General features: G+C 51.4%; 1 protein-coding gene across 1 annotated transcript in view; it reads left to right on the top strand.

Moving 5' to 3' along the window:
* The window catches only part of LOC112868156 (O-acyltransferase like protein), a 54,334-nt gene that overhangs the window by 12,883 nt on the left and 15,335 nt on the right, over positions 1 to 26,116 (top strand). Inside the window, exons 6-12 of the mRNA XM_086682860.1 lie at positions 2,622 to 2,804; positions 3,756 to 3,858; positions 9,050 to 9,151; positions 16,099 to 16,264; positions 17,690 to 17,769; positions 23,510 to 23,623; positions 25,138 to 25,270. Of these exons, the coding sequence (XP_086538986.1) occupies positions 2,622 to 2,804; positions 3,756 to 3,858; positions 9,050 to 9,151; positions 16,099 to 16,264; positions 17,690 to 17,769; positions 23,510 to 23,623; positions 25,138 to 25,270 (881 nt within the window). The remainder of the gene's footprint in view (positions 1 to 2,621; positions 2,805 to 3,755; positions 3,859 to 9,049; positions 9,152 to 16,098; positions 16,265 to 17,689; positions 17,770 to 23,509; positions 23,624 to 25,137; positions 25,271 to 26,116) is intronic.

The raw sequence follows: 26,116 nt of genomic DNA on the forward strand, positions 1-26,116 counted from the left end.
TTTTTTCATGTTTATTTATTTATTATGGGGGGGGAGGGGCAGAGAGAGAGGGAAAGAGAGAATCCTAAGCAGACTCCACGCTGTCAGTGCAAAGCCTGACTTGGAGCTGGAACTCACGAACCGTGAGATCATGACCTGAGCCAAAGCCAAGAGTTGGACGCTTAACCGACTGGGCCACCCAGCAATCCCTGCTCTGTCATTTCTACCGATGGGCCCTTGTTTTGCCCTCCTACTTACTCTCTTGTTTCATCAGATACTGGGGACAGTTATGATGGCTTCTCCTGTCATAGTCTCCGAGCCCCTCAGTCACTCCTCACGTGACATTGTTCAAGAACTTGGCTCCCCAGCTGCCATGTAGAGAAGGTTCCACGAGCGGGGAGCATGCTTAGCGACCTCCGCTCAATCCTGCCTGGGTTTCTAACTCTGCCCTTGGTGGGGTTGTTTGACCCCTAAGAACCTCAGGTTCCACATGTGTAAAACTGGGACATACAGTGGGATTTGTTGAAGGCATTAAATGAGGTAGTGGAAACTTACCTCCTGCTACGTTGCTTTTTTCCTCATTCGCTGCCCTTAAGCCAGAAGGAGGAAAGGATAGTGGCTTTAACTGCCCAAGACCTCTCGCTAACACTGACCTTGCTGAGGTCAGCTGGGTTCCAGGCACCTGCCACGGGCTTCTAGTTGTCAGACTGAGGGCGAGCCTACAGCCACCGAAATTCACCGCTGCCTGTCATTAGGTTGAAGACTAAGCCACGGAGCCTGGCGTTTTAAGGCAGATGCACCTGATACGGTGTCAGGACCCAGCCACCGATACGTTAGGGTTTCGGCCCAAGACAGGACTCTCTATGATCAGGACACGAAGGTTACGTTCACTTTTTCAGCAGCTATGTTTACCTGTGGCCTCAAAATGGCAGAAGTGGGGGGACCGTGTTCTCTTGCTGTAACTTTTTGCTTTTTTTGGATTTAATACCATCAGAGTAAAAGATCACATCCTGAATGTTTGGAAACAAAAAATCGAGATGCAGAGAGCCCTAGGGTCAGCATCTTTTTCGTCTCCAGATTTGCACTCACCAGCGAGTCAAATCAACATAAGACTACCGTGTCTCCTAGAAGTTTAGAGCCAAATTGGGTATTTCAGATTCCTGGTTCTTTATCCTCCAAGTAATCATTGCGTTCGCTTAGAGAGGTTTCCTGTTACAAGAGCCTGCCCTTTCCTACTTAGATGAGAAAAAATACCAGCACGTGTTGGAGGAAGTTTCCACGAAGCAAACGGCTATAGATTTTAGCCCCTGGAAGGCAGGGCTCTTACTGTGTGGTCTGTCACTTCAAGTGGGCTCACGGTAATAATCGCTGAGAAAATCCAAAGGGGCCACAAGGTCTTTCAAAGCGCCACGACACCTTGTGGTTCGCAAACTTTGGTCCTCAAACTCCGGAAGCACCTGGAGGTCTTGTCGCAGCACAAGCACCTTTGCGGGGCCCGGCCCTCAGAGGTTCTGGGTCGGTGGGTCTGGGGTGGGGCCTGAGACCGTGCATTTCCAACAGGTTCCCGGGCGATACTGAAGCTACTGGACTGGGGACCCCCTACTTTGAGAACCTCTGACCTACATGCATCCTTTCAACTGATCTTCCCCATCCCCCTTGGTTTATCCTTTCCACTTACCAGCGAGTAAACGGGACTCAGAGAGGCCGTCTTCTCTACAGACCGGTTATTTTCAGACACCGTTACAAGCTGCTACTAGTTACGGGGAGCCACAAGTAGAATTTAGATGCAAAAAAAACCAAAAAATCGAATGATAGCAAAATGCATTCAGGGCTCGCTTGCCAAGGTGGGCAGGCGTCAGGCCAGATGTTTGGCAAATATGTTCAAATGCTCACCGCAGCCCGGCCAAAAAGGGTGCTCAGTTTAAAGGTGAGGGAAGAGGTCCCGAGAGGTTGAAGAGAAGGCAGAACCGGCCAGAGCCCGGGTTCTGTGCGTGTCTCTCTCTCTCGTGGCACGTGGCTTCTGGGGAGCCGAGGGGAGCCGGGACTCGGGGTGCAGGACACGACTGGCCATGCTGTGCCAAGGGCCGGTCGGTGAAAATGCCCCTAGAGGAGAGGGTGAGCTCTGTGATTTCAGGCAGGCACACGGGAGAGCGACTCCGATGGAAAAACCCCTATTCACGGCCGAAACCTCCGAAGGTTTGACAATGACATTCCCCCAGTTCAGAAACTGATTTTAGATTTGCAGAGCCGGGTTATCCGCCAGCTCTCATTTGTAAATAAGTCTCAGTTCTGCGGGGACTTCTTGAGCCTGCAGTGTTTAAGCACCAAGCTTCGACCAAGAGAAACCGTGAGTCTCTTGGAGCGGCTTGCGCCTTCCTTTGGAGGCTCCTGGTTCACAGGTCCGGCTGTTTGGAATGCATCCCAACGAGTCCGATCAAAATTTTGTAGACATGAATCGGAAGAAGGGACGTAGAAGGGACGAGAGCAATTGGGCTTCAAATAGTGAGTGTGGCAGGTGTGATGGTGTCTCCTTTGCTCCTCATGACAATCCTCAGGTTATGAGATGGACTTTGACTCCCGTTTTGTAGCTGGGGAAACGTAGGCACTTCAGGGCGGGCGGTAACACCTGTGCTCTCGTCCAGGATTTTTAGGAGCCACGGAGCACGCTCTGAAATGCTTTTCGTGGCAGAAGAACGTGCCGGCCATCCGGACCACAGAGACGCCCGCGGGGGGCGTGTGCTCTGCGCTGAATGGCATCCGGGCTCTGAGCCTCCTCTGGATCATATCCGGGCACACCAGTCAGATGACTGCCTGGCTGTCTTTGGGTGAGGAGAACTCCGAGCAGTCGAGGAAGAGGGCCGCTTTCGCGCGAGGGGATCGTGTTGGGCCCGGGACGCGAGCCTGCAGCCTTCCTGCTGTTTTAGACACGTAGCCGTGACCCCCCCCCCCCGCCACAAGTGAGTTTTGGGAGGGCCCAAACCGATGCCCAGTAGTTGCTCCCCCTCCTCATGGGTGGAAACCAGGCACCTGATGACCAGGTGAACAAGCGACACCCGAGGATCACACATGCGTCGTCCAAAGAGCCGGATTCCCTCCTGTCCTACTCGACGAAGCCAGAAACTAACATGTTTTTTTCCCCTGGAAAGGTAGTCAAGCATAAACAGATAAATATTATGCACCGGTGTTAAAGCCGTGTTTCTCGGCCCTGCTGCCTCACTCCGGAAGCAGCACGGGAGCCGCTCTGGTGGGGGGGATGTGCATCAGGTCAAGGGGATGTTGCTGCCCCCCCCCCCCCAGGAGCTGTGGGCACTGTGAGAACAAGAAGCAGTCCAAAGCCTGAGTTACGGTGGTTCCGTGGCAGATACTGTCAGGTGCCTCAGTCACCATTTCTCATTCCGATCTGTGTTCTCTTCAGTAAGTTGTGGGGATACACAAAATCCTCTTTTTTTTTTTTTTATGTTTATTTATTTTTGAGAGAGAGAGAGACAGAGAGTGAGCGGGGGAGGGGCAGAGAGAGAGAGGGAGACCCAGAATCCGAAGCAGGCTCCAGGCTCCGAGCTGTCAGCGCAGAGCCCGACGCGGGGCTCGAACTCACGAATTGTGAGATCACGACCCGAGCCGAAGTGGGACGCTTCGCTGGCCGAGCCCCCCAGGCGCCCCGAAATCCCCTCGATACTATGAAAGTCGAAGGTGCTCCTCTTGCTTTTTTTGAAAACGTAAATCACATGACTTTCTTCGGTGAAACAGAAAGACAACTGTTTTTATGTTTGTTGCAGATAATGTGCTTGAGTGGAAAAGCAGAGTGCTTAAAAATCCACTGTACCTTTATTCTCGGAGTGGCCCATTCTATCTTGGGGTTGACACGTTCTTCCTGATCAGGTAATGTGGTGTTGTGTCTGCTGTTGTGCATATTGCTGTGTGTGTGTGTGTGTGTGTGTGTGTGCGTGTGTGCGTGTCCAGCAATAAGCAAACAAATAAACAAGAACAAAATCGGATAGTAATAGCTACTAGGAAAGAAGAGCACAGCAGTTGTGAGAGAGAGCAGGTAGCTGTTTAGACTTGTTGGAAAAGGCTTGTCTGATGAGGGACTACTGTGGCTAGAAGGAGCTGGCCCTGGGAAAATCCTGGATAAGAAAGATTTAGGCCAAGGGAGCCACCAGTGCCGAAGAGCTAAGGCGAGAGAGAGAGAGACAGAAACAGAGAGAGACAGAGACAGAGATCCTTGTTCAAGGAGCAGAAAGAAGGCCGAAGCATAGTGAGGGTGGGGAGAGAGGGAGTGAGCCGGGCAGGGCCAGACCGCAGAGGACCTTGTAGCAAGACTCAGGAGCCCGGACTTTAGTCTTGGAGGGACGGGAAGAGGTTGGATTGCTTTTGTTTGAAAGCGATATCATCTGACATTTTAAAAAATGATCAGTCTGGCTCCTGTGTTCACGGCAGATCTAAGGCAGGCAGGGATAGAAGCAGGGAGATCCATCAGGTGACCTTTGCTATACTTCCGATGAGAAAGGATGAGGCCTGGAGGGGAGGGGGGGAAGGGGAGGGCCGGTGGGCGGGATAGAGTGAGAAGGTCATGTGCAAGATAGGCTTTAGATATGGAATTGTCAGGTCCTGTTGATTGGATGTGAAGGGCGAGAAAGAGAGGACTTCAGAAGGACTTCCGGCTGGGCTCAGGAGCTGAGATGGGGGGTGGGGGGGGGTCTGTGTCCGGAGGGGGGTGGGAGGAGGAGGAGGAGGGGTGGGGGGTGGCTGGCATTCGCTGAGCAGAAAGCCTGGAGCAGAAGAGAGTCTTGGCGGGAAAACCAGGCCTTCTGTTGGAATCAAAGGGTGCCAACCCGGTGAAGATAACCCAGACACCCAGGTAGTGGTGTTCACTCAGCAGGGGCTCCGTGTGCCGGGAAATCAGTGGAAATGTCCAGGCCAGAGATGGGAACTTGGGGGCCTTGGGTTACAGGCGGCAGGGAGGCCACAGAGCTGGCCCGGATCTCGCGGGGAGGAGAGCACAAGCAAGGACAGGGCAGGGGTAGATGCTAGGACCTCCGCCGCCCCAGCCCGCAGAAGTGGGGGAGAAGGGGACCCCCCACGGAGTCTGAGAATGAGCGACCGGGGAAACGAGACGGGACAAGCGAGACACTGCGGGGCCCAGGAAGCCAAGCCAAGGCAGCGGATCAGGAAGGAAGGGCAACTCTGTGGGAGCTGAAGAGACGCGGAAGTGCCCCCCGTATCTGGCGACGCAGAGGGGTGCCGGTGCCCCTGTCCGGGGAGTGGCCGCGCAGCCTGGGCCCTGGGGCCAGATGGCAGGGCGTGGAGACTGTGGCCGGGGGCTGCGCCGTGCGTGGGCGGCAGGGAGCGATCAGGAAAGCGAGGGATCTGAGAACGCGTCCCCATCGCGCACGCTGACACGGCGGAAGAGAAAGCGACCCCCCCGATGAATGCTGCGGAGGTTGTTGGCCCAACAACAACGGAGCAAGCTTCCGATAAGTGCCCCATCGTGCTTCTTGTGCTTTGTGTTTTGTTTTCTGGTGGTTTTGTTTTGTTATGTTTGTAATTTAAAATTTTTTTTAATGTCTATTAATTTTTGACAGAGAGAGAGAGACAGAGCATGAACAGGGGAGGGGCAGAGAGAGAGGGAGACATAGAATCCGAAACAGGCTCCGGGCTCCGAGCTGTCAGCACAGAGCCCGACGCGGGGCTCGAACTCACGGACCGTGAGATCATGACCTGAGCCGAAGTCGGACGCTCAACCGACTGAGCCACCCAGGCGCCCCGATGTTTGTAATTTTAAAGCCCGTGAAATTCAAAAGCGTACAAACCGCCGGATTAGGAGAGAACCAGCCTGCGAACAGGGCAGAGCAGCAGCATGGGGGGACGGATGACCATCATTTTCGGCCACACTTACTTCCCCGAAGTCCTCGTGGCTTTCCCTCCCTCCCTTCAGCGTTTGCCCAAATGTTAACCTCCCAACAACGCCTGGCTCGTCTCCCTTGTTTAACACGGACCCACCACACTCTTGCCTTCATTTTCCCTGATTTATTTCTCCTCTTTACCTAACCTTATAGATGCCACATGTTTATTATTCATGTATTTATTGTCGGTGTCTCTCCACTGTACTATAAGATGGGACTTCTTTCTGTTTTGTGTCCTGCTGTCCCTGGAGCCCAAAGCAATGCCAGGCATACGGGTCTGCCCAATAAGGAGTTGTCGAAATGATTTCTTAGTTGTTTTAGCTCAAGCTTCTGGTGTGACAGGTTCTTGGGGGTAAGGCAGAGAAAGGAGGGTACGGAATGAGCTGAGACCCGGTCACCAGGTGGCCAGGGTGACAAAAAGGGGCCCAGACAGGCGAGGGTCAGAGGCCACTTCTGCAGTGAAATGGGAACCACTGGGCACCAGACTTGCCGGGAGGGCATAGCTGGGTCTAACCAGGCAGGCAAACCCGACTGCAGAGACCTGGGGCAGGCCCCCGCTGGGCGGGGAGGTCGGCCCAGGGGTCGGCCCTCAACGTCCAGAACTCTGTTCCCTGCAAGAGGACCTAGCAAGAACAAGGCCAAAAAGATGGGACTGGCTGGCAGAGCCCCGAGCCGTGGGAGGGAGGCTGGCAAGGACAGATCAGCATGGCTGGAATCAAAGCCAAAAACTCAAGCTGGAGAATTGCCACCAGGAGGGAAGAATGAGGGCCTGGAAAGCCACTGGTCATGCCTGGACTATCAGTGCGAATCCCTGAGACACCAGAGCCGCCGTTGGGTCAGCCCTGAAATACCCCAAAACCCCGGGCCAAGGCTATGAAATTTCAGAAGTCCAAGACAACTGCAACCCTGCACCCTTTTATTGGTAAAAAGACGACATATCCGACCCCTGGCTCGCTCTGGGGCCCGGGGAGTGCCGGGCCTTTTATCAGTGGTTCTCAGAGTATGGTCCCAGTCTGGCTGTACCCGCGTCATCTGCAAGGCTGTCAGAAATGCAGGTTCTCAGGCCCCACCCCGGGCCTCACCCAGCTAAGAGGCCAGGACTCCTGTTTCCTTCCCGTCCAATGTTCATTTTGTTTGCTTTCTTAATTTGTTAATGTTTATTTATTGATTGTTTATTTAATGTAACATAATGTTAATGAGAGAGACAGCGTGCCAGCGGGGGAGGGGCAGAGAGAGCGGGACACACAGAATCCGAAGCAGGCTCCGGGCTCCACGCTGTCAGCACAGAGCCCGACGCGGGGCTCGAACTCACGGACCGCGAGATCGTGACCTGAGCCGAAGTCGGACGCTCAACCGACCGAGCCACCCAGGCGCCCCCGTTTTGTTTACTTTAAAAAGTGCGCACTGGGGCTCCCGGCTGGCTCAGCCAGAAGAGCGTGCGACCCTTGATCTCGCGGGTCACAACGTCAAGCCCCACTATGGGTGTACAGATTACTTACAAATAAGTACACGTAAAAAAAGAAATGCACCGATTCTTTTTAGAGAAACATTTCATTGGGACAATGGAAATCTTACGAAGGGACCCCTAGTATCGCCATCGTGCCAACGGCTTTTAACCTGTTATTCCGGACAATTCTCCCATTAAACCCGGGAAGCTGGGGCCGGTATCATCATGCTCGTGTTTACAGATGAGAAAGTTGATGTGCAGAGATGAAATCAGTTGCCCAAGTCCCCCCAGCTAGGAAAGTTCGAGTGAGAACGGGAGCACGATGCTTGTTTCACGCCAAACGCAGGTCTTTACCGCCACGTCACGCACACGTTTACGGAGCGAAACCAGACTTCTGACCATCCCTGGTGACGGCTCGGGAACCTTCCTCTACCTCTCTGGCTGACTTCACCCATTCCTGTGGCGGGATTGTGCTCCCCGCGGCGGGGTCGGGTCTCTGCATCTTCCCAGCTTCCTCCAGCAGGTTCTCCTGCTGGCAGCCTGTTTCCCTGCCAGCCTTCTCTTTGTCCTCTCTCCGCGCTGAATGGCTGGGTGTTGCATGGCCACACAGGGAGACCCTGATGCATTCTTTCCCGAAATTAAGAGGAGCCTGGAATCGGAATTGGCTGGCCTACTTCCACATCTCCACACTCCCTTCTACACGTCTCTATAAATTGCGTTCCTGTTATAGTGAATCCAACTTGCTGCGTTTCAAAAAAAAAAAAATCACGCTGGCGGAGAATCAAGACATTCTCTAACCCTCCCTGATCCCCTCCAACACACACGCAGCCTTTTTTTTTTGGCCACAGGAAATGCATTTGTTCCTTAGAGAAACACCCACGAGGCCCATTGGCGTAAACGTCGGAAGGTCAGGAAGCTCACTTGCAGACTCGCTTATCATCAAGTTGTAACTCAGAGATGTAGCCTGTTTCTTTAGCTGAACATCCTGGGCAACAAATTTGTCGTCAGGATGTGTCGGTTGAGAATCTTGGGCAACCCACTGACCCTCTGAGCCTCGATTTCCTAGTAGGCATGCAGGGATCGTAGTATCTTCCCTTCTACCGATCACTCACTCAATCGACATTTATTGCAAAGTAGGTCGGTATGACTGGAGAAGGACAAGCGACACCATTAGTGAAGGTACTTTGAAAACGGTGTGGCCCTACAGAAGTGGAAAGCTTTGACACTGTCATTTCAAAAGGCCAACGCGATAGCGCTTAGTGTTGTTCACCAAATATTTCTGGCTCTCTTCCTTCCGGGCACTTGGTAACAGTCAACTTCCCAGACCCGTTGTGGTTAGGTGGAATCCAGGTCTGGCCAAGGAGGGGTGCCTGGGGTTGCCGTGATGCTAAGAGCTTTAAACATGTCGCTTCTGGGCTAGGACATTTAATTGCCGGTTTGAAGCCCTCCAAAATGCTCTTTTCTCTGCCGTGGTCACCAGTGACCTTTCAGACAGTGACCGCTCCTTCAGCCCGGGTCCCCTAGTTTGGAAGACACTGAGGTCAAGGCGATTGGCCGTGGGCATGTCGCGCGAGCAAGAAAAAACTGTTACTGTTTTCGTGTTGGAGATACCTTGTTACTGCTGCATAACTTATTGTACCCTGATGGAGACAACCAAATTAATCATCGGATGAACTGTATCATTGATAAGTAATTCCTGTGGCTCTTCTCTTTCTCTCAGTGGTTGGCTAAGCGCAAGGTCATTTCTAAGGATGCATCAGAATTCGGACAAAGGAACAACCCTTAATGTCATCCTCAGATACTTCCTCAGCCGCCTTACAAGGTAGGTCTGTTTATAAAATGTCTCAATCCATTATTGCTGTGTAACACCGTATTGCTTTTTAGTCTTTAACCCTCTTCTGAAGGAACGTTCGAAGCAATGTAAACGGAGAGAAATCGTTTTCTTCATGAAGTTGGTTTTTGCTGTCTAGCAGCTTTTGCCAGCGGAAGATGCCGATTTTCGTGATATTTGCCCTAATAGAATTTGAACTATATGAAACCAGCAGAAACCTCCTTATTCCTCCGCTGACGGGCAGCAGATTTCCATAAATGTGCTGTCCGATTTCCATGGAACGTGTCTTCAACGGGAGAATGTGTATGTCTTGTACGAACTAGTGGTAATTGTGTCCTGTAAATAAGAGTACCGATGGTGATGATAAAAATCAAATAGGATACAGCAAAGAGAGGGGCTGGTGGAAGCTTGGGGTGATGGTGGTTCTGCTGGGGGAGGGGGGGTGGACGTGGCCCTCCTTACGAATGGGTGGTTGGTTGACGCAGGAGGAGATAGAGTCCTGGGACGGAGGATGGAACCCGTGATGCAGTAAAGACACAGGGAGCTTGGGAAGCAGAGGAAACTTCAGCTGATGGAACCCACCCCTCCTTTTGTACAGTCTCTAAATCACGGTTTGTTGCTGACTGAGCTAGAGCTGGCTCTCGTTACTTATGGCCGTTGCCTCTCTTGTCACGCTTCGTTGTCACAGAGCGGGAAGGGGCTGTTGCAACAATCTTGTGGGCTAGGAAAATGGAGTGGGTAAGTTCTGACTCTGGTTTGTCAAATCTTTCATGCTGGCTCAGTCCTCTACCAGCTACGTGACCTGGAGGCAGTGCCGCACCCTTTCCGGGCTTGAGTTTTCTCATCTCAAAAAATGGGAAGAATGATGGCACTCACTCCACGGGACTCTTGCGAGGATTAACGTTTATTTATTTTTGGGACAGAGAGAGATGGAGCATGAACGGGGGAGGGGCAGAGAGAGAGGGAGACGCAGAATCGGAAACAGGCTCCAGGCTCTGAGCCGTCAGCCCAGAGCCCGACGCGGGGCTCGAACTCGCGGACCGCGAGATCGTGACCTGAGCCGAAGTCGGCCGCTCAACCGACTGCGCCACCCAGGCGCCCCTCTTGCGAGGATTAAATGAGAGCACGTGTGCTGAGAACTCAGAGGCACGTGTGACACACAGTAAGCCCTTCTGCAAGTAGAAGCTGTCGTTGTTACTGTGGTCGCCACTCACACCTTTTAACTTTTCCGGAAAATAGGGTAAGAATGAATATGGGGTACGGAATGGGCCTCTGTTGATTTCTTTTCACCGTGGCCTTTGCGGTTTCTTCCAAACTCCGTTGAACCTAGCCCTTGTCCCGGATGCTTGACAGACTCCTTATTCCTTTTTTTTGGGTGCGTGGTCCTGGGTTTAGCATGTCGTGCCCTGTGGTCTTCTGGAGGAGAGGGACCGATTGACATTCAGGCCACAGGTTCTTAGTGATAAATGCTGATGCGGTGTTAGGGGGTGGGGCGTGGGATCCAATGGTGGCATCCGATCCAGGGCACGGTGGGTTCTGCCTGGGAAATCTGCTTCAGAAGAAAAGTCCTGTTCTGGGGGACTGAAGGACAGGAAGTGTTTTAGCAGGCAGATAAAGCAGTAGTGTGTATGTGTGTGTGTGTGTGTGTGTGTGTGTGTGTGTGTGTGTCTGTGTGTGAGAGGTCTTATGGGTCAAGATGGTGGTGAGGATCCCCGTGAGGAAACTATTGCAATATTTGGGGAGGATAGCAGATCTGGACTGACAATTGGCCGTGGGAACGGAGAGAGGGCAAGTCAAGGATACTCAGAATTTCCAATCTGCACAAGATGGCGGACGGTGGTGATGTTCTTGAGGAGGGAGCTCTGAGAAAGTGGCAGATTGGAGCCAGGAAGAGAGAGTCCAACCCGGGACATAACTTTGTTGAAAAATCGGGGGAAACATCACCAGCCCAGTTTGAACTCACTCCGTAAGGGAAACCCAGTGCGAAAGCAGCCACACTCCCAGCCTCTTTGATGGTCTCATTCTTGTCACCAAAACCCACTGTTCTTACTCAGTTATGATCAATTACTTGCCTACTTATCTCCAAGAGGACTGGAAATGAGATCATTTGTTCACTCACTCATTCTGTATTTTTTATACGTTTATTTATTTATTTTGAGAGAGAGGATGTGTGCATGCAAGCACACGCAAGTGGGGGGACAGAGAGAGAGAGAGAGAGAACCCCAAACAAGCTCCACACTGTCAGTGCAGAGCCTGATGGGGCTTGAACTCATGAATTGTGAGATCATGACCTGAGCAGAAATCAACAGTAAGGCGCTCAAACGACTGAGCCACCTAGGCACCCCTCTTTCTGTATTTATTAAGGGCCCACTGTGTGCCAGGCACTGTTGTAAGCCCTGGGGATTCAATAGTTAATAACCACGCAAGTGCCTTCTGGCCTGGAGGTTACGTTCCAGTGACCAGAGATGGATAATCCATGAATAAATATGCGACATTAAGTTGCAATATACAAATGCATTTCTAGCAGGTCAGGGACCATAGGTGGCACAAAGTGCTTATTTGGAGAAGGAGGCAAGATGGGGTCTTCTTCTGGAAGGGTAGTCAGGGAAAGTGACCTGTGTCAAAGGAAGTAAAAGAATGTTCTAAGCAAAGAGAGTGCTGTGGGGGAAGAAGGGCCCATGTGGGGAACAGGTGTTAAGGTCCTGAGAAGGGAATGTGGCTGGCATGTTTGAGAGACCGCAGAGAGCCCACTGGAGTGGAGAGAGCAGCTTGGAGAACAGGAGGGGACGAGGTCAGAGAGGTGGAGCGGGGCCCCGTGGCCAGGATCGTAGAGGGCCTATATGCTGCTTTAAGGACCTTCTATTTTACTGGGGCACAAGAAGCCTTTGGAGGGTTCCAGCAGGGGAGTGGCACGGGCCGAGTCACATTCTCTAAGAATCACGCTGAGAATAGACAGTAAGAGGACAGGGGCAGGAGACGGGGGACCCGGGAGCTACAGCAGCTATAAGAAAGTGCAAAACGCCAGCTTCCCGGGGTAAATCGGAGCAAAGATTATGTCACGGGAAACAAGGAGAGAAGATGTCTCAGACCCTTGAGACTGTGTGATTATTCCAACTAGGGGTAACATGTTAAAAATCAGGGGTTTGGGGGCACCTATGTGGCTCAGTCGGTTATGCCTCTGACTCTTGATTTCGGCTCAGGTCATGATCGCATGGTCGGGAGACTGAGCCCGAGCTGAGCTCTGTGCTGAGTGTGGAACCTGCTTAGGTTCTCTCTGCACGCACGTGTACTCTCTCTCTCTCTCTCTCCTCAAAAAAAAAAAAAAAAAAAAAAAAAAAATCGGGAGTTTTTGTTACAATAAAAACATTACTGATAAAAATATCTATCACAGAAGGTTATACACTAAAATTAAAGGTACCCACTGCAGTCTCACTCCCCCGCAGGGCACCTTTGTTAACGGTTTCTTGTAAATTCTCGCAGATACTTTCCATGTACTTACATAGTTACAGGCACTGGGTTTTTTCTTTTTTTAATGTTTATTTATTTTTGAGAGGGAGAGACAGAGCGTGAGCAGGAGAGGGTCGAAGAGAGAGGGAGACACAGAATCTGAAACAGGCTCCAGGCTCCAAGCTGTCAGCACAGAGCCGGGCGGGACGTGGGGCTCGAACTCACAAATTGTGAGATCATGACCTGAGCTGAAGTCGGACACTTAACCGACCGAGCCACCCCCCTGCCCCTGGGTTGGTTGGTTCTTTCTTTCTTTCTTTCTTTCTTTCTTTCTTTCTTTCTTTCTTTCTTTCTTTCTTTTGTTCTCTCGTTCTCTTTCTTTCTTTCTTTCTTTCTTTCTTTCTTTCTTTCTTTCTTTCTCAAGAATATGATTATACTATAAACCGTGCTATTTTACAGGTAGCTTTTTTCACATAATGATTTCATGTTGGCATATCAATCTGTTGCATGCAACGACCCACCTCACTGATTTTATTTTTTTAAAGTTTATTTATTTTGAGAGAGAGCGAGTGGGAGAGGGGCGGGGGAGAGCAAAGAGAATCCCCAGTGGTCTCCAAACTGTACTACAGAGCCGGACATGAGGCTTGGACCCACAAACCGTGAGATCATGACCTGAGATGAAACCAAGAGTTGGATGCTTAACTGACTGAGCCACCCAGGCACCCGGCACCCCACTGATTTTAAAGGTGGCCTGGGATGGCTCTGTGTGGGTGGACAGTCGTGAATCTAACGTGCCCCTGTTAATGGGTGTGGTGGTAATCCCAAGCTTTTGCTATCTTAGACAATGATTCAATATCAATACACTTTTGTGCACATGTTTGGGGGTAAATTTCTAGAATTGGTGGTTTAGTGCATCTCACATTTTGATGGACATTTTCCACTTTCCCTTCCCACCCACCGGCTAAGAGAATGCCTGCTTCTTGTACCTCACACGACAGCCAATATTGCACTTTTTAATCTTTGAAAACCCTCCTAGACTTTCAATCTCCCAGCAGCTTGGACAAAAATGAAGAACAATTTACATTTATGCGATTCTTTCCATGTTGCTGGCTGTTTTCTTATTGATCTCCTTTGATTCTCAAAAACCCTTAGGAGGCAGGAATCATGATGCTCCTTAAAAGAATCTGAGGAATCATCATCCCCCCCCCCCCACCCTGTCCCCCTAGAAGAGGAAAGAGAGAAGTTACATGATTTTCTCAGTAGGAGCATTTTGACAGAACTAGAAGCCACATATCCGTAGCTCTGCTCCTCAAGGTGAGGCCCAGCCTCTGCCCTGCCCCCACGCCCCCACCCCCCCCCACTCAGAGGCCGAACTGGGGAGGACACAGCCTGTACGGTGCTCCCCCCTGAGGGCATCTGACCTGAACTCCGTTCAGAGGGGAGCGGGGGGGGGGGGGGGGGGGGGGGGGGGGGTGACTTACTCTCCCCAGGGAGGCGACAGATGGTGGGAAGGAAGGCTTGGGAGGCGGAGCCCGAGGCCTGGGGGAGCAGCTGTAGGACAGCTCGGTCAGATGGCTAATGTGGCGGGGCCCGGGGCCCAGGGAGGGCTCTGTGGCTGTTGTCTGAGCTGATCTGGGGAGATGCATTTTGGCCCAGTCAGCAGCCCTTTCTCTCTGACCGTGATCTGCGATTCCAGGCTGCTTCCTGCATGCCCCCAGCCCTCCTGTCTGCTAGGCACGCCTATGAAGGATGTATCAGCGTGGGGAGCAGCGGGGGCCGACAGGTCTGGGTCCCGGCGCCCACGGAGCAGCTGGGTGCTGCCCTACGACCCTGCTGGAGTGTGGACCTCCAGCAGTCCGGCCCTTCCCATCTGTCACAGCCAGCCCGGGTCCCTGACACCCTCCCCTCCCCCCTCCCCCCACCTGAGATGCCCGGAGGTGCTGCTGGGCCCTGTGCTCAACTGGGAATTTCTACATATGTCCTTTTAAATTTTTTTTTTCAACGTTTTTATTTATTTTTGGGACAGAGAGAGACAGAGCATGAACGGGGGAGGGGCAGAGAGAGAGGGAGACACAGAATAGGAAACAGGCTCCAGGCTCCGAGCCATCAGCCCAGAGCCTGACGCGGGGCTCGAACTCACGGACCGTGAGATCGTGACCTGGCTGAAGTCGGATGCTTAACCGACTGCGCCACCCAGGCGCCCCTACATATGTCCTTTTAAAAGACGGCTGTTGATCGTAGCTCATCCGGAATCCGTGCCGGGATTGCGTCCGCCCCCCTGCTACGGCCTCGCTTCGAAACTCTGCACCAGCGATGTCCAGTAGGTGGCCACCAGACATGTGGCCCGCTGAGGTGTGCCGTGAGCGTACAATGCACGCGGGATTCTCAAGACTCAAAGAAGGAAGGATGGAAAACTGCTCGCTAGTTTTTTTTTTTTTTTAATTTTTTTTTTTTCAACGTTTATTTATTTTTGGGACAGAGAGAGACAGAGCATGAACGGGGGAGGGGCAGAGAGAGAGGGAGACACAGAATCGGAAACAGGCTCCAGGCTCCGAGCCATCAGCCCAGAGCCTGACGTGGGGCTCAAACTCACGGACCGCAAGATCGTGACCTGGCTGAAGTCGGACGCTTAACCGACTGCGCCACCCAGGTGCCCCACGCTAGTTTTTTTTATAGCGATTACCTGTCGATAACATTCGGGATACGCTGGGCTACGTAAAGTATATTATTGGACTTCATTGTGGCTATTTCTTTTGACTGACAAATGCGGCTGCTGGAGAGTCTAAAGCAGGTGGCAGATAGGGCTGGCATTCTGTTTCTAAAGGACACCTGTGCCTTTCCCCCACCGTCTTTGTAGCTGGGAAGGAGGTAGGGTATGAAGGAAGGGAGGGAGAAAGAAAACAAGGAGGGAGAAAGGAAAAGAGGGAAGGAGCGAGAAAAGGCATTGTCTCCAGGGTGGCCATAGGGGGAAGGATGTGAGCTGGTGGCAGATCTCAGTGCCACTGGGTGGTTGGGCCACCTTGGCCAAGTCACCCAACTTCTGTGATTTCCCCATCGGTAAAATAGAGGTACTTTTCCCCTGACAGGAGTATTTCTTTTTTTTTTTTTTTCCTTAATGTTTATTTATTTATTTTTGAGAGAAAGAGAGAGAGCACAAGCGGGGGAGAGGCAGAGAGAGAGGGAGACACAGAATCGGAAGCAGGCTCCAGGCTCCGAGCCGTCCGCACAGAGCCCGACGCGGGGCTCGAACTCACAAATCACGAGTTCATCACCACCTGCTCAGTGACTGACGTACGTTTGCCTCAGCAGCACCGGAGCCCCGGGGTGGGAGCTCAAGAATTTTTACCCACGAGCGTAGGAACGTTTGAGGGGTGGGCAGCTGGTCGCCCACCCAGCACAATCCGTTTCAGAGCGTCTCTGTCGCTCACCCCGGGGACTGAATGGAACCAGGGTGGAGAGTCACCTTCTCTCTTCTGGCTCTTTCCTGCCAGGTTGCAGCCCCTTCACATGTATTCGGTGTGCTTGCTGGCTGGATTGTTCTCTCTTGTTCCCTGGGGACCCGTCTGGGAAGTGCCCAAGTTCCACGTGGATAACTGCCGGCGAGCGTGGTGGACGAATCTGCTGTTGCTAAATAATTTCCTGTGGGTCCAAAATGCGGTGAGTCCTGCGTCATGGGCTGGGAACAGGCAGATGGGCACGAGCCCACGCCGGTGTCACTTCACACGGTTCGTGAACTTTCCAAGGGCCGGCCTGGGTCTGATGCCCTTTCTTCTGGCACTTTCTCTGGAGTAACAGTGAAGCCATAGGAAGGGGGTGGCTGGGGGCAGGGAGACTAGCCTCTCGGGATGGGTGAGTGTTACCAAACCCGCCTTGGCAGGGGCAGTTGCTGTGAAAAGCAGAGGGAGGGAGCAGGGTAGTGGGCACTGAGGGGCCAACCGTGCAGGTGCGTGTCCGGAAGCGGCCAACCTTGCTCCATCAAGGTTCCATGTCACACCCCACAGAGAAAGGACACTTGCCTTACCTCCACGCAGACGGCCTGTAACTGGGATGGAACATTGCACCATTGCACCTCACCTGCGCCATAATGAGTCGTTTTTTCTGTTTCAAGCCAGATCAGACAGAGCCACAACATCTGTCTATACTGGCTGAGGCTTCCCCCGAAGCCCTCGGATCCTCACGATGACATCCGAGTCAACGAAAGTGAAATAGGGGTAATTGAATCGTGTGTGCCAGGTGCGGACCGGCCTGGGCCCCACGTGGGAATCAGTGGCGAGGACATGAGCCAGCCACCTGTTTGAGGCAAAGCCCACCTTGGTCCTTGAAAGTGGACGTGTGAGGGCTGTCTGGCCTGGAGGTCTCACGGATGCCCCACCTTGGGCACTTCCCTTTAGCTGGGACAAGGAAAGCTGTCGCTTGTGCTGGATAAGTCTGGGCTCTCGAGGACCGGATTGGGGACTGGAGGGAGCAAGGAGGCTTTTACCTCCGGAGCCCTAGAGGGAGCTGCCCCCAGGAACTTCGTCACGTTGAAGAAGAATGAGGCAGGTAACTGGCTCATTTCACACCAACCCGGACAGCCTGCGGAAAGATGTGGCTTTGGCCAGACGACCGCACGTCTGTCACGCGTGGGAACTCTGGGCTCTCCGGCACAAGCTCGTCTGGAGCCAGGCTTCCAATCTAGATGAGCACATTCCTTCCCCGGGGCTGGGGAGGGCCGGCAAGGCAGGGAAGAGAGGACAACAGGGACCCTTACCGGCTCTGAGGGCACCAAAACGATAATTGTCCCTTACATTCGTGTAACGGGGTGGAGTTGAGTTCCTCCAACTGCCTTGGGAGCTTAGCTTTTACTGCTTTTTTTCAAGAGAGAAAGCTCTGCATTTCCCTTTTGTAACCTGGCAATAACAATACTCACCACCTAGGCTCCTTACAGGATTAAGTGAGATGAGGTACGTGAAATCCTGTGGCCCCAAATTCCTTTCTCTTCCCTTGGACCGCCCCCCCACCCCCCCCACACCTCCCCAGCCTCCAGCTCCAGGAAGGTGAGCGAGTGGCCCCGGTGAGTGACCTCTGCTCCTCTCGTTTCAGTGTAATGGCTGGACGTGGTACCTGGCCAACGATTTTCAGTGCCATCTCATCACGCCGGCGATCGTCCTCATCCACAGAAAGTGAGTGTCCCCGGGACCGGCGGGTCTGGCCACGGGACCTCTCCCACGGCACTCCCAGCAAGCGCTCCAGCTCTGGGCAGAGCAGCCTTTGCGATTTAGGAAACGAACTTTTCAGAGCAGTGTGGACACCGAATCCTTTTCTGTTTATCTTTCTCCACGTTCTCCTCCAAGCTTCGTCCTGCACACACCCCTCTGTGTTTTTGCAGGGTCGTAATCAGGGCGTGTGTAATCTCTAGTCTCAGTCTTTTCCATTCACCTGTCTTTGTAAACATTTCCGCGTAGCGACACGATCCACATACTCCGCGGTTTTAGGATTTCTATGCCATTGTTATGGTCGGGCATCTACATTATTTCCAGTGGTTCATGACTCCAGATGGCACCTCAGTGACTGTCTTTTTCCTCCTGTTCATTTCCTTGGGGACCCATTTCCAAGTGGAATGACTAGGGCAAAGCGCAGGAACGATTTCTTGCTGCTTGTTGCATATTGTGCGGTTGTTCTCCAGAAAGAGGGAAGTAATTACCGCGCCCCCAGCGATACATCAGTGTACCTGTTCCCCCCATCAGATATTTATTACCGTAATTTTTGTTAGTTCTAGAAAAGCTCTCAGGCCTCAATAATTCACGAGGACACTTATAGCTTGTGGAATATCCATGCCATATCTTAAAAGATTTTTCCCTTTTTTTGTTGTTAACATACACGTTCAGTTTAAGAGGTATGGGAAGATAGTAGGATGAATAGAGGGGAAAACCATCACCCTAGACCCATTCCTCACTCAAGAAGAGGTGAATTCCCTGTCAATATTTCTGTGTTTATCTTTCTGATCTTTTTCCACACCACTTTTTAAACATGAAAGGCTTCTGTGTATATACATCAGTATCTTTCTTTTAATAGTTACATGACGTAAGTGTTTTCTAAGCGTACTTCTAAGAGACACAATTTTATCTATTTATTAAAAAAACTTTTAGGGGCGCCTGGGTGGCGCAGTTGGTTAAGCGTCCGACTTCAGCCAGGTCACGATCTCGTGGTCCGTGAGTTCGAGCCCCGCGTCAGGCTCTGGGCTGATGGCTAAGAGCCTGGAGCCTGTTTCCGATTCTGTGTCTCCCTCTCTCTCTGCCCCTCCCCCGTTCATGCTCTGTCTCTCTCTCTGTCCCAAAAATAAATAAACGTTGAAAAAAAAAATTAAAAAAAAAAAAAAACTTTTAATGTTTACTTTTTGAAAGAGAGAGAGAGAGACAGAGCATGAGTGGGGGAGGGGCAGAGAGAGAGGGGGGGAGACACAGAATCCGAAGCAGCCTCCAGATTCTGAGCTGTCAGCATAGAGCCGGACGCAGGGCTCAAACCCACGAACCGTGAGATCATGACCTGAGCCAAAGTCGGTCGCTTAACCGACTGAGCCACCGGGCGCCCCTATTTATTTACTTTAAGTAAACATAATTTTAATGTGTGTGTAACGTTTCATTCTATGGAATGAACTGTAATCTACTTATACCTTCCCCTGGTGTTAGATACTTGGATTATTTCCAATTTTATGCTTGCTTCGTGAATAATCGTCTGATAACTATTTTCGTGGTGATCAGAGTCTCCACTCTGCTATTTCTTTAGAATGCATATCTTTAAGGGGAATCCCTGGGTCAAAGAGCATGAATGTCTTCTAGGCTCTTGAAGCATAATGACAAATTGCTTTCCTTAAAGCTTCTTATCAATGTTCAGTCCTCTGGCCACCAATTACACGGTTGCCAATATGGAATGTTCCCAATAATACAAAACAAAATATAAACCTTGCTATTTGGATATGTAAGAAAATAGTCATTTTTTCCTATCTAACTTGCAAGTTTTTATTTTTATTTTTATTTTTTTTCAACGTTTATTTATTTTTGGGACAGAGAGAGACAGAGCATGAACGGGGGAGGGGCAGAGAGAGAGGGAGACACAGAATCGGAAACAGGCTCCAGGCTCCGAGCCATCAGCCCAAAGCCCGACGCGGGGCTCGAACTCACGGAGTGCGAGATCGTGACCTGGCTGAAGTCGGACGCTTAACCGACTGCTCCACCCAGGCGCCCCTAACTTGCCAGTTTTTAACTCCTAGGGGTGAAGCGGAGTTCTAAATATGCCTTGACCTGCTCTATATTGTGGTTACCTGTTACTACTCTTTGTAGGACAGACCTTTGAATCACAGGCTGACCCATGAGGTTGCCTGTTCTAGCCAAATGCAATCGTTCAAGCCATCCTGATTTTAATTTAATCTAAGAATTAAACACCAAAAAAAAAAAAAAAAAAAAAAACAAACAAACAAAGGGAAATCTGCTTTTTCACATATCTTAAACACACAATGCTTTCTAACTTTAAATGTACAGGAGCTGTTTTTTGGTTTTTGGTTTTTGTCTTTTTACTAACCGTTAAAAAAATGTTCCATGGATTCCACTCAGCACAGAGGCGGTTTTGCTGGTATAGTGAGTTTGAGTCAGAAGATGTGGCAAGTTCTTCCCTACCCCGTCTCCTGAAACAAAAGCATCTGAATCAAATGGCTTATTTTCTCAGAGTGGGGGCTGGGAGGTGGAGAGGGCAATTTTGGATAGCATAATAGAACTGATAAGAGCATATGAGATTGAAATAAAATCCGACGATAAGATGGAAATGAGATCTAAGAATCACATTGCTTTCTATCTTGGAAATGAAGGTTTAAAAAAAAATAGCTCCGAACATCCTCTGGTAGAAAGACGTACCACTCTGCCTCCTTGATTTTTTTTTTCAACGTTTATTTATTTTTGGGACAGAGAGAGACAGAGCATGAACGGGGGAGGGGCAGAGAGAGAGGGAGACACAGAATCGGAAACAGGCTCCAGGCTCTGAGCCATCAGCCCAGAGCCTGACGCGGGGCTCGAACTCACGGACCGCGAGATCGTGACCTGGCTGAAGTCGGACGCTCAACCGACTGCGCCACCCAGGCACCCCTCTGCCTCCTTGATTTATACTCACACCTCCCAGGATGAAATCGCTGAGAACAGTGGGGATTAGGAATTAGTGTGCCCTCCCACTCTCACCTCAGTGTGGATCAGACAAGGAAGGTTGAGACTAGGTCAAGGTGGCTTTGGGATGCTGACCTCCCTTCCTCTCCCCTTCCCTCCCCAAGCCCCTTAGAGAGGGTGGGGATTCCTGGGACACTCCTGGGTCGCTGATCCCTGCTGCTGCTGGAGAGGGGCTCCCCGAGCAGGAGGCTAGACCTGTTCAGGCCCCCAGGGCCTCCACGGGGGTGGACTCTCCCTCCCACAAGGCAGTCAAACCCTCAGAGCTCCAGGGGCAGGGGAGCACCTGGCCCAATTCTCTGGGGCTGTCGCAGGCCTCGGCTCTGTGACGGACTATGGCTGCTCCAAGAGCTCTGGAGACCTTGGCAAGCGCCTGCGGGGAACAGGTGGGGCAGGTGTGAGGCCTCTGCAGGCCCGGCAGCCCTGGCAGAGGAGAAAGGGCGAGCCTCCACAGGTCTCCTCGGAGGTGGCATTTGCAGCAGGATGTGCTCCTTGCTGGTACAGGTATTTGTGAAGAAACGGCGAGAAAAATCCTGTGGGGCATCCTGGCCAGGGTGCTGGGGGCTGACAGGCTTTCAAAGAATACCAGGGTCTTTTCAGACCATTCCTTCCTCCTCTTGGGCTATATGGCCCCTGAACAGGCCCTTCTGAGGCACCAACCCTCTTGAGAGAATGGGGATAGTGTGTGGCACTTGAAGCTCTGGGCTTTTCTCAATCCCACGGTCGTAGGAGGAGTCCCCTCAAACAGGCAGAAAATACAACCACTGATCCGAGCTGGCAGAGGGGACCCTTTGGCACAGGGTTGGTTTCTTCTGGGGCGTCTCGCTGTGTCTTCATGTGGTCGTCTTCACACGGTCTTTGCTCTGTGGTTGTCGGTCTTCTCATCTCTTCTCATGAAGGTACCAGTCACGTTGGATTAGGGCCCATCCCAATGACCTCATTTCACCTTCATTATCTCTTTAGAGACCCTATCTCCAAATAGAGCCACATTCTGAAGTGATGGAAGTTAGAATTTTGGGGGGGGGGACAAAATCCAGCCCATAACAGTCTAGATTAGGAGGCTTTATTAGTTTTATTATAGAGGCAGTTAGCCCGTGGAGACTTGTCTGACTCCTGGGAGGAGGTGCCATGGGTTGGGCTCAAGTCTCCCAGGGAGTTAAACAAATATTGACTTGGGTACATGCAGGTTTTTATTGGATGGCCTTACTGGATGGTTAACCATTGACCTAAGACAATGAATTCTTAGTACCTCCTCACTCTAGACCTACTAGAGTAGGTAGTAGGTGGGGACCTACTTGAGTGTCCTTGTGAGTTAAGACCCCTGAGTCCCCAATGTCAGCATCTTTCCTAGAGGCTGTCATGGAAGGTAGATTTTCAATTCCTCAGCTAAAAACCAGCACTATACAAGCTTGTGGCCGTGCAACTACGTTTAGCTTCTAAATGGTGGGAGGTATATAAAAGGTAGAGCTGTTTTCCTTTAGAGAACACACTTGTATAGAATGCCAGTAATCCAAGGAGGGCAGAACTAAATGGTCTGGCAAAAGGAACAGTAAATAGACAGCATTGTTTTCATACCTTCCCAGCCCACTCTCACAGCAGACATTACCAATCAATCACAGCACCACCGAGCTAACACTCCTCCATTCCGAGCATTAACACTAAACTAGAATTGGCACTCTGGATGAAAATCATTTGCCGTTTGCCTCACTCATGATAAACGAACGGTCCCTTATCCCCTCCTCATGAAGAACCGTGGCAACTTCACGCAGTGGAATGGGATTGTCAAAGGCACCATCTGGGCAGGGTTATGCCTGGATAGTCTTGTCTTACGCCTGTCAAACACGCCTGTGTTTGACATTCCTTCTGTACTGCTGCACATCGTCTTTGTCCCGACCCTCACGATTCTGAGGAGGTGCAACCAGTGCCTTACTCTAACTCTAAAGCCTATGTCCCTAAATCTCATTTCCTGCCCCAGAACCTCCTACATACTACAGCTGGGCCTCCTTCGGGACCCTTCTTGGCCTTACACATGTGTAGTCCCAAACTGTGGAGGAATTAACTTTCGTGGAGCCACCCTTGGCTCATGGGGGATAAAAGACACTGGGAAAACGCCTCTTTCTTTCATCTTCCACGACAGTTTTCAGGCGCATCTTCCACAGAACATTCTGGAAGAATTGAGTACTGGCCACCTTGACAGCACATCCTTGTGTTAGTTTTCCCTGCTTCCCTGTTCTACATGCCATCCCTCATTCTTACCCCCACATCAACTCCCTGCACCCAGATGTTTGTCTCAGATTGCATCTGGGTGGGGGGAGAATCCCTGGACCGCCTCTTACCCTAACCCTGTCCCTGCGTCCCCCTGCGCCTGACAGTCCTTTCTCTCCCGAATCAACCACCATTTATGTCCGCGTAATGCTTCGTGGGTGGCAAGGAACATTCCCAAGCATGGTCACATCTTGAGCCGCACAGTACATTTCAGGGTGAAGATGAGGAAAATCAAGTTCAAGGTCCTGCCGAGGGTCGCACAGCCAGTAAATGGTCACATTTAAAGGCTAAGCCCGTTCTCTTAACTCACAGCTGCCCCCACATCAGCCTCTCTCAAAGGCAGGCCTGGCAGGAAGTGCCTCTGATTGCCAAGCTTTCAAGTCTTTCGTGGCCACAAATTTTGCAGCGAAGGAAACTGAAGAGTGCTTCTGTCAATGTCCTCTCTTTGCAGAAGTAAACATGTCCTTGTCCTCCTCGGGGCCATGCTGTTCTTGGCATCTTTCACTGCCACAGCTCTGCTCACCCTGGCTTACTCCCTTCCGGTCGCAGCTCCGTCAGAAGCAAGGTAACCCACGGTTCCCAGCCGGGCCCTCTTGCTTGCCTGCCCTCAGAATGGCCAGGACCTCCCAGGGAGGCTGCTCAGCGAGTGCCAGGCTGTTTGCGCTGTGTGCGGTGGCTCGTGGAAAAACTGGGTGGGAAATGTTCAGCCTGGATGGGAAAGTTGATTGCGTTTTTGTTTCCAAACTTCTGACCCTTTCAACTTGCGCTGGGGGGTCTTCTCTGAAAGTACCGGGAACGCGTGGGCTGCCCGTTGAAATGTTTCTCGGAGGAAAGGAGCGCCCCCACGCGGCTGTATTGGGTTTCTCCTCCCGCCGCCGACTTGCAGCTCCGAAGCTCAATTATTGGCTGGAGAGACTGAAATTTACGGAAGTGGGGGTTATCCCTTCAAGGTCACACGGCTAGTAAGCGGCATAGGTGTGAGTGGAACCGAGGACCTTAGCTGCCATGCTATTTTGCTTCCCCAGTGAGGTTTATATCACGATTTTTCCTTATCACCACCCTGTGCATCACGCGGGAAACAGCGGCACGATTTCCTGCTGATCTGTTCTCAACGCAGCAGGCAGAGTGATACAAATGGGAGTCAGATGCTGTCGGTCATCTGCTCAAATTCCTCCAAAGGCTGCCCACTGCTCTCACGGTAGAAGCCCTGTCTGACCTCCTCCATCACTCCCCTATGTGCTGCCTCTGGACCAGCCACACCAGCCTTCTAGCCTTCACACACCAAGCACGCTCTCTCCTCAGGCCTTTGCACTCACTGTTCCCTCACGCTAGGATGCTTTTCCTTTGAAGTCCGGATCTTGGCAGGGCTCGCTTCTTCATTTCCTGCAGGTGTCAGTGCAAACGTCATTTTCTCAGAGCAGCCTTCGCGGACCTCCCGATGCAAAATAGCCCGGCACCGCGACTCGCACACATTGTGCTCCACATGTATTTGCGAGGGGAATGAATGAATGAATGAATGAAGACACCCCAGGTTTTTCACTATGCCCTTCCTGTCATATCATTGGCCCCTGCGGGCCCTGCCAGGTGACTGAGGGAGAGGCTCATTCCCATCCAATCCCATCTAATCTAATAGAGTAGGTCCTCAACTCTAGAAGCACATGAGAATCACCTGGGGAGACCTTAAATCCCACTGATGCTTCCAGCAAGCATCATCTCAGACCACAATCTCCGGGGATGTGGCCCAAGCAACCACTAAGACGTTCCACGAAGACGTTCCCTTCTGAAAACCACATTTTTAGAGCTATCGTGATGTGCCAGCTCCTTAAAATGGACTCGGTCATCGTATTTCCTTGGGGTCCAGGGTGGAGGGGCCCAGGGGCGTTTGCAACTTGAGCAGGCCAGCTGTGGCACAAGGCAGGACCCTGAGGGTACGGCCCGTAGGTCCGACTGAGGAAATGAACAAAAGTACCCCAAATTTTCCTTTGGATTTGCCGATTGTGCCGATGGACATCTGAGACATTCCTCTCTTCGTGTCTAGATCAAACATGACCTTTTGCCTCATGTTCTTTTGTTTTTCAGTGAAAACGTGACTGTGTTGTACTTCTCCGAGTACTACACGAAGCCCTACTGCAGATTCGGACCATTCCTCGTGGGGCTCTTTCTGAGCATTTTCATGCACCAAAACCACCAGGCAAACATTCTTAAAACCAAGGTAAGTTTGTCCCATACTTCACTGTAAGGGCCGCGTCTGTTTGGGACTGGAGTGGCCCGTTCGGCCAGGCTCTTCCAAAGCCATGGGCAGGAACCAGACTGCTCAGTACTTTATTGTGTTGTGTTGCGTTAGCAATGTCTCTTGGTGCCAGAGAATAAGAGAGACCTTATCTTCTCGCGAAAGCCTGGTTCTCTGCTTTCTTCACGGAGCTCCTTTAATTTAATTGGAACCCAGCGGTAGAACACCCAGCGGTGTTCTACCCGTTGGAGCCTTGGTTACAGACCCAGAGAAATCCCTGACACGGGAAAAACATACCCAATGAGATTGCAATGGCAAGGCCCTCTTCTGAAAGAACATAGTTACTTGTTTGTGTGTTTTCATAATTAATTTTTTAAATTTTATTTATTTATTTTGAGAGAGAGTTGAGGAGGGGCAAAGAGAGAGGGAGAAAGAGAATCCCAAGTAGCCTCCAGAGCCCGATGTGGGGTTCAATTCCACGAACCATGAGATCATGACCTGAGTTGAAATCAAGAGTTGGACGCTCAACTGACTGAGCCACCCAGGCTCCCATAGTTACTTGTCTTACAACTTTTTAAAAATGCTTATTTATTTATTGAGAGGGAGAGGGCGAGAGAGAGCATGGGCAGTATGGGAGGGCAGAGACAGAGGGAAAGAGAGGGAATCCTAAGCAGGCTCTGCGCTGTCAGCACAGGGCCCAACGCGGGGCTCCAATCCACGAACCGTGAGATCGTGACCTGAGCGGCAATCAAGAGTCCGACGCTTAACCAACTGAACCACACAGGTGCCCCTGCCCCATAGTTACTTTTTAATAGCACGAGCTCCTTG

The sequence above is a fragment of the Puma concolor genome, chromosome D3, assembly GCF_028749965.1.
Source record: "Puma concolor isolate L17-30 chromosome D3, mPumCon1.1.hap2, whole genome shotgun sequence".
NCBI classification, from domain to species: domain Eukaryota; kingdom Metazoa; phylum Chordata; class Mammalia; order Carnivora; family Felidae; genus Puma; species Puma concolor.